The following is a 10,177-nucleotide window of genomic DNA, read 5'->3' as shown; positions in this document are numbered from 1 at the left end:
ATTTGAGCAAATTTGTCAAACATGAAATCATAATGATTACGTTTGATTATATTCAACTTTCCTGAATAATTAGCTATTTCCTCTTTGGTTACTCACTCCAGCATCTTGTCCTCCTGTGTTAACCAGGGATTTTGCCTCTTTCTCGTGGAATCCCTCTTTTTGATTGGGATAAACTCCTGTGATAATTTTGGACCAGCTGTTTGAATATCTGCCACTGCTCGTTTACTGATTTATATCTTAGCTTGTTTACCCAGTTCACCTTAGACAATTCCTCCCTCATACCATTATAACTGCCCTTACTTAAATTGAAGATACTGGTTATGGACCTATGGCATTCACCCTCAAACTATATCTGGAATTCTATCATACTGTGGTCACTACCCTTTAGGCATCATTAACCACATGATCCTTTACTAATCCTCCTTCATTGTACAAAACCAAATCTAAAATAGCCCGTTCCTGGGTAGGTTCCACAATATACTACTTTTTCTTGCACATGCACTCACCTCTCTTCCACATGCACACGGTTCTTTCTCTTGCACACACTCCTTTCTCACACACACACCTCTCTCGTGCTCACATACAGTCACACTCCCCTCTCTCCAGGCCTGAGTCAGCTTCATCTCAGCTCCCCAAGCTGGTTTTTGCCCTGACCAGATTGGTTCCCCACCCCCCCCACCTCCAAATCAGCTTCCCTTTCTCCGAATTGATCTTTGGTCAAGTCCCCAAGCCAGTGGAGCTGGTTTGAAGTGATTAGTGTCTCGAAGCTGGGCAGATCAGTTTGTGTGAAGAACACTGAGAATCTGTGGTTTCCGACACCACACCGGCAGAGTGGAACCTGATGGAGCCGGCAACATAGAGCTCAGGGCATGGATTTTAAAGGGCAGCATTAAAATGAAACCTGTCCACTCTATCCCACCTCCCCCACACTCTCAAACACCAGGGCAAATCCTCCCCTCTAAGTGCAAGGGGAACATCCCCAATGGCACCCCCTAGAGGGCTTGCACTGCCAAAGTCCCCTGGCACCACCAAGTTCACACTGCCAGGATGCCAGGACACTGCCTGGGCTATTAGTCTCCTCTCCCGGGGGATCTATACTTACTTTTGTGCCTCCGGCAGGTTCCCTGTTTTTCAACACCTCTTGTAAACCTCACTGACGGGATCATATGGTGGGGAAGTCCTTTAAATGTGTTTATATTCACTTAAATGCATTTAAGTGAGGTTACAGTCCATCAGCGAGGGGGTGGGGCAAATTGGAAAATGGGATTTCGCCGGCAAGAATCTCATTTTCCGATTCTTGTGAGATCTTGCGACTCCAGTGAACCTGAGTCCAAAAACATCCCTAATGTGAGGAAAGGTTTGAAATCCAGAGAATTATGTCCTAGACATTGTGATATTTTCAATAAAAATGTTTATTAAGCAATAAAATAGACAACAATAAAGTCAACTAGAAGTACACAATGAAAATAATGGCAACGTATAATATCACTCACCTTACCCAGTTCTAAACATTTGTTTCACTACCTCCAACGCTCACCCTCCCTGAATGTTCCACAGCATCCAATAGATTTTAAAAACTATACAAAATCCAGTAACCGTTACCACACCAGGCAGGTATATCCCTTTGAGGTTTCCTTCTGAGATAAAACCAACATACAACTGGTTTTACAAGATAGGCTTTCTTCACAAGTACTGCTTGCTGGGAGTTAAAAACAGCTAATTCTGCCATGGCTGATATCTAAGTAACAGCTACCTACCTAGGTTTAATCATCTTCCCTTTTTGATCCCCCTTATCGGAGCAAGTTTCTTCAGAAGCAAAACTTGACTGCCTTAATTTTGAGACTCCAGCTTTTAGATGTAAATGCAAAGCTTGCACCTTGTCTTCTCTGTTGAACCGCTGAAACCTTATTCAAATCTTTATGTTCTGCTCCCCGTTGTTGCCAGCTTACCTTAGGTAATCATCTGTTTGCAGTGTTGTTGGGCTCATCAACATATCTAAAGCTCTGGAGCCATTAGCATAACCAAACTGTCTCTGCCTTATGCAGCTTATATTTTCCCATTGTCTTAAAAATAAACAGAAAAAATATTCAAATTTATTGGAGTGTCCTGATATTTTCATGTCATCATTATCTTCCCTGACACTTGGGAGAAGCCACTGCCAAAGGACCATCTTTCTTGTCACTGGTTTGGTATAATCTGGCAAATCCAGCACTGGTGACTTCTCCAGTGCTTTGAGGTGCCTGATGCAGGTTGTCTAAGTCTTTGAAGCACATAAGGTTATGGGGGGCATGCTGCCTGGTAAACCATGACCTTAGTCTCAGGTTTAAAAACCTGTTCCACAAATACTCTTTTCCAGAATGCTTAGAATCACAGAATCCTTACAGTGCAGAAGCCGCCATTCGGCCCTTCAATCCCACCCAGGGCCTATCCCTGTAACCCCACATTTTTACCGTGAGACACTGCAGAGTCCGCACGTTCTCCCTGTATCCTTCAGGTTCTCCGGTTTCCTCCCACAGTGTGAAAGACGTGCTGGTTAGGTGCATTGGCTATGCTAAATTCTCCCTCAATGTTCCCGAACAGGTAATCGATAACTTCATTACAGTGTTAATGTAAGCCAACTTGTAACACTAATACATAGACAGACATAATAAAGAGAATCAGTTGGCCTTAACTGGTTCCTCAGAGAGGAGATCTCCTTTGCCTGGGATGAGTCACATCAAGATGCCAGTGCCAGCAAGTTAATTTGTAAACCAGGAATGTATAATCTAACATCAAAACTCAAAGTAACACAGAGGAGTTTATTGAGGAGAATAGGAGCTAGGAATAGTAATGGCTGCTGAGATGAACACCTCGCCCTATATTATATTATTGCTCCTTCAGGGTCCTATCTTCTGCCACTCTCCCAAGTCTCCTGATAAATCTTGCACTGAGTAACAACTCATCCAAACAAAAGCCGATGGTCATACTGAGTACACCTCCTGTGTTGTGAGTTTAATGCCTCGAGAGTTTGAGACAGCCACTGTCTTTGTATTTGAAAGACCTTTTTGAACTAGTTTCAGAAAAAGATATTGATTCCACATCAGCCTGCAATGTTCCTTTTGTTCTCACTGAAGACAAGGGAGTGGTTTGAATCCACAGAAGTTGCTGATCCTTGGGTGGACATCTTTTGCAGACTTTTGTGGTCAGTCTTAAAATATAAAGAACAGTTTGAGCTTCAGAATGTACTGGGGCATGACAAGCTACTCCTGGTGTCAATCCTTGCATGCGCTTCTATAATCCTCATTGAACCATGATTAGCCTCCTGACTTGATGCCAATGGTGGATTGAGGAACATGTTAAGCCATGAGGGTGAATACAAATCTGATGGCTCACAGATGCCTTAGGGAGGCTCATTCTAAGCTGCTAGAATCTGTATCCTATTCAGCATGCTGGCAGTATCTCAGAACATGACAAAGGGTGTCCTCAATGTGAAGATGGGACTTCATCTCCAAAACCACCGGCCGGTGGTCAGTCCTGCAAATTTGGTCATGGACAGAGGCATCTGAGATAGGTCGATTGGTGAAGATAAAGTCAAGTTTTCCCCTTGTGTTGGTTCTCTCAGCCTGGTAGCTATCTCTTCAGCACTCCAGCGATCCTCACCTATGCCCTTCTTTGTGGATTCAGCCTCACCCAAAATCAATTTTGTCATTCATAGCCTTTTGATTTATCTGGTCACAAGATGTGATGCCTTCATGATCTCTATCATTTCCACTAACATCCATACTTCCCCACCAAATCCCACGCTCAGGCTGAATGTGCACTCTTAATGGCCTGTGTGTGTAGGAGGCTGACTAAGCTTGGAACTCTCCATTCTAGCCCCCAGTAGAGTCATCATTCTACCCCCATAACACTACCTATCTCCCAGCACTACCAAAACCCTCATTCACTTTCCAGACTTGACTATTCCAATGTTGTCGCCATAGCTCAGTTTCATTTTGCATAAAACAGAACCAATCCAAAATTCTGCCACTCCCATTAAATCCCATGCTATGCCCTTATCTCTCTGTCCTTGTCAACCTCCATTGCCTTAAATGCGTAATTATACCTGTCTAAGAGACCATCTATGGCCTTTCCCTGCATCTGAATCTCTGCAACCTATTCCAACTTATTGTGAGTGCATTCTGCTCCTTTAACACTGACCTTTATATGCCAGTTCTCTACTCCGCTTGATATTGTGGAGCCATCAGCTGTCTTAGATTCATAGAATTCTGACAGTGCAGAAAGACAGCATTCAGCCCATCAAGTCTGCATCGGCTCTCTGAGTCTTGGCTCTGGAAGCTTCTCCTATAAAAGCCCCCTCAAAACCCATATCTTTGATCTTTAGTTGTCTCCCCAACACCACTCACCATCTATACTTAGCTCTCTCTATGAAATATGTTATAACATTACGGGCAAGATATAAATACATGTGTTTGCTTTTTTGCTGATGTGAAGGTTTGCTTTACTCACACAGGTTACAGCACAACTTTATCCTCTGACCAACACATCAACTGAATGAGAGTAAAACTGAACTTGTATTTCTGCGCTAAGGTAAAGTCTAGAGTAGATGTACCTGGTTATCACTGATTAGACTTTATGGACCACACTCAGTGCTGAACAGCATTCAGGAAGGTCACATTGGTTTTCATGGCCTGACTGTACAAGTAAATAATTTGTTTGTCTACATAATGGCTGGACTGCGAAGTATTTCACTGCTTATGAAGTGCTTTGGGAGTTGAGTGATGTGATAAGTCAGTATATAAATCTTAGTTCTTTCTATCTTTAGAAATGTCTCTATTTAAAGGCTGGTATGTAACTGGTAAGCTCTTGGAATCATCTAATTTAAGATCAACCAGAAATAAAAGTTCAACTCCAAAACATATAACGTGTTAACATTTTCTTCACTACCAGAAGTATAAATGAATCCATTCCTTAAGTTGGAGTTTCCTGCTATAGTTTTGTTCGGTGAACCCAACTCCATAGATTTTCCCTCAACATCTTCATGCTGATTTGAATCTGAAAGTCATTCAAATTAATTTTATCACGGTTGACAATTCTAACATAACCGCCGTGCAACAATTAAAATGCAAAGGGCTTTACAAGGATCACATTTTCCTCTCCCTGGCAAAGTAAGCATCAACAAACTTCTTCCCTGGGTGATATATGAGACTATTAGCATTCTTATGAATAAATAGATGCACCAAATTTATTTGAAAGACAGATTTATAAGAAGCTCATTAAAATAAATAAATTGAAAATTTCAATCACGCTTAAATCTTGGTAGACTGGACCATTAAATTAAAGAGCTTCATTTAAATGATCACATGGAGAGAATTATTGATGAGAAACAAATACCAATGTGTTTAAAAAAAAGACAAAGGAACAGCTTCACCTCTAAGCTACGTGGCTCACAGTTTGCTCTTCTCTGAATCAGAAGGTTATATGCTCAAAGCATATTCTAAGACTTGGAACAGCCAAGCTAGGCTAACAACTCAATGAAGGAGTGCTGCATTGTCAGAGGTGAAGCCTTTTTGGATGTTAGGTTAAACCGAGGCCTGCCTGCTTGTACAGGTAGATGCAAAAGATCCCATGGTGATTTCATTTCTACTACAGTAGGCTATTCTCCAGGTTTCCTGGCTAATCCCTTTCCAAATCCAAAACCACCGTCAGATTACCTGATCACTTGCTATTTCTGCGGTCTTGCTGCACACATCATACTTACCACATTTGACTCCAAGACCAACAACTGTTAGCTCAAAATTAACTCATTGGTTTTTGGATGGCTTGAGAACACGACAGAACATAAGAACAGGAGATATATAAATGCAAGTGGATTCAATAGGATCTTTTAAGAGACTTCTGGGTGAGTACATGGGATTTAGTAAGACTGAGGGTTATAGATAAGTCTAGTAGGTAGAGATATGTTTGATGCAACTTGTGGGCCAAAGGGCCCGTTTGTGCTGTAGTTTTTCTATGTTCTATATTCTAAGTGTCTCCTTTCTAAGCAGATACCGTGGTGTCTAATTTTCAGATTAAGCAAGCCCTGAGACTGAACCAAGATCTAATGATAGAATGTCCATCAGGAATGTTGTTTAGTTTACTTAGTTTATTTCTGTCTGTTCTGGAACAGAATCCAAATGGACAGTAGCATATGTAGCCCCCAGACCGAGCACATAAGGGGCTCAACACCTTCAGGGTACAGGCTACAGGTAGCGTAATCTTCACCTATACTGCACAGGAACCTAATACCTGGTTCTGGGCTTTCACTCAAAACATACAGAAAACAAATATAATTAAGGTGTTAGCCATCAGTACCGTCACAGAACAAAGTACGTGATGGATACATGCTGTGTTTGTACTGAATTTATTCTGTGTATTTAAACCAGAACTACATAGTGCTGCAGCCGCAGCTGCTAACAAACATTGGAAACTGCTTTGCTAGCCTTGTCATTGTCTGCCATTGAGAATACAGATGTTATCAATCTTTGGTGTCACTGTTTTTAGATCTGGATCCCAGCTCTCTCACCAGCAGTGTCAGCTTGGGAGTGTTTCACCTATACAAACCCCTTCCAGCCAACTTCTACCATGTGGTTTTGGTTACCTCCATTTAACCAAATTACAATCCCAGATTGCAAGGCAGCCCTGTTCAGCCCAATGAGCCATTATCCCTTCGTGTGATAAGGCAACAGTGAAATATCACAAAGGTTCCATCAAAAACGAGACTAAACACCAAAACGCTAAACTTGGAGCCAAATAACTTGCCGAGCAATATTCCAAACCAAGACCTTTACTACCTAAATGGACAAGGGCAGCAGGCACAAGGAAACACCATCAGCTTGCAAATTCCACTTCAAACCATCTATCATTCTGACTTGGAACTATATCACGGTTCCTTCACTGCTGCTGTTGCTAAAACCTGGAACTCCATTGTAACAGCACTCTAGGTCTATTTATACCATGTGGACTGCAGCAGTTCATGATGGTGGCTCATCACTACATTTTCAAAGGGAATTAGGGATGGACAAAAAATTCGGCCCCTGTCAGCAATGTTTACATCCCAAACAAGAATAATAAACAACAGATTCCTTCTGTCGTACATCCTGAGCTAAAGGTTTTCTACATTGTGGAAAAATGTTTAGAAGAAACCTCAGAAATTAAAATTCCGTTCCATAAATAGCTACCTTTGACAATTTACATACAACAAAATTACAATCAGTCTTGTACATTTTACGCCTTGTTTGATTATAACTACGTTTATTCATGTAACTTTCTTTCGATAAATTTTGAGTTAATCAAATTGACAGGAATACATTTAGTGATCCCAGGTCAGATATAAGCTAGTGAGTAATCTATTGATCTAGTGCCAAATGTTGTTAGTTTTGTGGCATGGAGTTGCTCATTACATACTTGATTCAGAATGTTCCAAGCTGATTTTTCTTTTGTGTCCATGGCAAACAGTTTTCAACACATTATTAACAAGAAGAAAATGTATATGTATCTATAAATATCTTTGCACATGAGTCTGACAGCCACTTTAAATGTTAGTTACTGCCAGCTGTGTTTTCACATGGTAGGGAATCCACATAATAGTACAATGTGCAAAGGCTCATTTTAGTCCAAGATGCAGTTTCTGACCGTCTGCTTAGGATTTATTCTATTCAATTTGGTTGTCTAGGCAGTTTGATCTATTCAGACAACAGGTGGAAATATGTCTTTGAGCCCTACTGTAAATAGCGGCTGTATTTGTATGAATTCTCAGAACAGTTGTCTTCCTAATGTAGCTACTGGAAGCTACGTACGCATGTGTGCACTGAGTACAGGTTCAAATCTAGTCATCTCAGAATTTGCATTGCATGGATATATTTAGCAAACATAAATGAAAGAATTGAATTAAATGAACTAGCCTGTGTTAATAATCCAGCAGGACAAGCCATGTTTACAGGCCAGCACATGAACAATGGTAGATGGGTAAGGTGTCTGTGAATGAATAACTCTGCTCAGCATCTACCCACCCCCACACACACATTGTAAAAGCCAATGCTCAACTAATTTGACAAACCCCTCGTGACAAGAGGTGCTTGAGTTCAGCTGACACAGCCAAGACCGTGGACCCTGACAACATCCTGACAGCAGTGCTGAATACCTGCTCACCATCCAAGCTATTTTGCTGTTGCTACGACACTGCTTTCTACCTGACAATGTGCAAGATTGTCCAGGACAAAAAGTAGCTCAGTCTACCCAGCTAACTGTTATCCTATTAGCTGCTCCCGGAAAGAGATGGAAGTAGACCTCAAGGATACCACAATGTGACACCAGTAAACCAGTTAATTAAAATCCAAGCACCACATGGATCCAGACATGAAAACAAGTGTTGTTTGGCAGAAAAGAGGTGAGAGTAGTTGCCCTCAAAATCAACGTCGAATATGACTGAGAGTGGCACCAAGGTGTCCTAATCAAGCTGAGGTCAATGAGAATGAAAGGGAAAATATCCACGTTCTTTATGACTGGCACATTTTAGCTGCATTATATATAATCTGCAGAATTCACAGTAACTCACCACGGCGGACTAGTCAACCGCCCTCTCTTAGAATCACAGAATCCTTACAATGCAGAAGGAGGTCATTCAGCCCATCAAACCAGCACCAACCACAATCCCACCCAAGCCCTATTCCCATAACCCCACATATTTACTCTGCTAATCCTCTGACACTGAGGTCAACTTAGCATGGTCAATCAACCTAACCTGCAAATCTTTGGACTGTGGGAGGAAACTGGAGCACTTGGAGGAAACCCACACAGATGGGGAAGATGTGCAAACTCCATACAGATAGTGACCCGAGGCCAGAATAAAATCCAGGTCCCTGGTGCTGTGAGGCAGCAGTGCTAACCACCTGGGTACAATGCCGCCCTCAAATTTCTTCTTAAAATCTATGTCCCACCTCAAATGTAAATGCAATCTCGCAGCGCTGGGTGAATCATAGAACCCCAACAGTGGAGAAGGAGGCCATTCGGCCCATCAAGCTCACACCAGCAACAATCCCACCCAAGCCTTATCCCTGTAACCCCACATATTTACCCTGCTAATCCCCCTGCCAATCAACCTAATCTGCATTACTTTAGTGATCCCAGGTCAGGTATAAGCTGGAATAAGAGGAAACCAGAGCACCTGCAGGAACCCACGCAGAAACGGGTTGCCTCTGGGTGAGTTTAGCACTGAAAGTGTTGAAGCAGAAGATTAGAGTGTAGACTCAAATTCATGCAAGTGGCAACTTTCTATCCCACCACATAAATCTGAACCATTTTGAGGCATTAAGCAGATTAAGACTTATTACAATTGCTCCAGTAATCACTCTGAGTTCTGAATTTCTCAGCAAAATGGATGAAGTTACTGGAACAGGAAGAGTTCTTTGTCATTTTTCAACAATTTAATGAAGGCAAAGTAAGCTGCTTTGTCAGAACCAACACCAGAGTCACCCAGTTCAGTGAAGCAAACACATGAGCAATGCTCTCTTACACCTGCTTCGTTTTCTTACGAGGAAGTCTGAACTCAACGGGATCACACACACCAAAAGGATGAATCACCTCAGCTAGGGATCCAACTGAGTTTCATTAAAGCAGCTCAGGGAAAAGTTATCCTTTTTAAAAAGGACCAAGTAATAGCTGATCTGGTCATCTGCAGCCGAGGTTTCAACAAACCCAAGAATCTGGTCCATCATCAAGGAAACAAAATGCAACAATTACATTCTCATATTCACTACTGCATAACAAAGACACTCAGGGATATACTTCCTCATCACGCTACGTTTAGTTATTGGAAAAAAAGTTTTTTTTCATAGAAATTCAGTCACTTATTTTACAACCTCTGGAATTTTTAGATCTTTTGAATGTGAGTGAGATCTTGTGGCATTGCTGCTCGCTGTCGCTCTCTTCACTTGCTCATTTGCAGCTTGGTGCCAGTTCTACCATGAGCTAAAATTGCCAAAGCCGGTGATTCCTTTGATTTTTTTGGTGTTGCTGGTGGAGGGGCTGTTGTCTTGGTCCTCTGCCACTCGTTTTCTGATACAGAAAAAGAAAAGATGTGAAAAGAGAGAGATGGGGACAAAGAGGGAGGAGATCAAAATATAAATTGGACAGCCGCAACTGAACCTGCACGCCTCGA

At 41.8% G+C, this 10,177-nt stretch overlaps 1 protein-coding gene across 1 annotated transcript in view; it reads right to left on the bottom strand.

The window, feature by feature from the left end:
- Window positions 1-1,394: 1,394 nt before the first annotated feature.
- ppil2 (peptidylprolyl isomerase (cyclophilin)-like 2) overlaps window positions 1,395-10,177 on the bottom strand; it is a 324,215-nt gene continuing 315,432 nt past the window's right edge. Inside the window, exon 20 of the mRNA XM_080208513.1 lies at window positions 1,395-10,074. Coding sequence (XP_080064639.1) covers window positions 9,978-10,074 — 97 coding nt within the window. The 3' untranslated portion in view covers window positions 1,395-9,977. The remainder of the gene's footprint in view (window positions 10,075-10,177) is intronic.

Source organism: Carcharhinus amblyrhynchos, chromosome 20, assembly GCF_965287045.1.
Source record: "Carcharhinus amblyrhynchos chromosome 20, sCarAmb.v2.hapA, whole genome shotgun sequence".
NCBI classification, from domain to species: Eukaryota; Metazoa; Chordata; class Chondrichthyes; order Carcharhiniformes; family Carcharhinidae; genus Carcharhinus; species Carcharhinus amblyrhynchos.
Note: the sequence above shows the minus strand (reverse complement) of the source record. Positions and strands in the feature narration are given on the sequence as shown.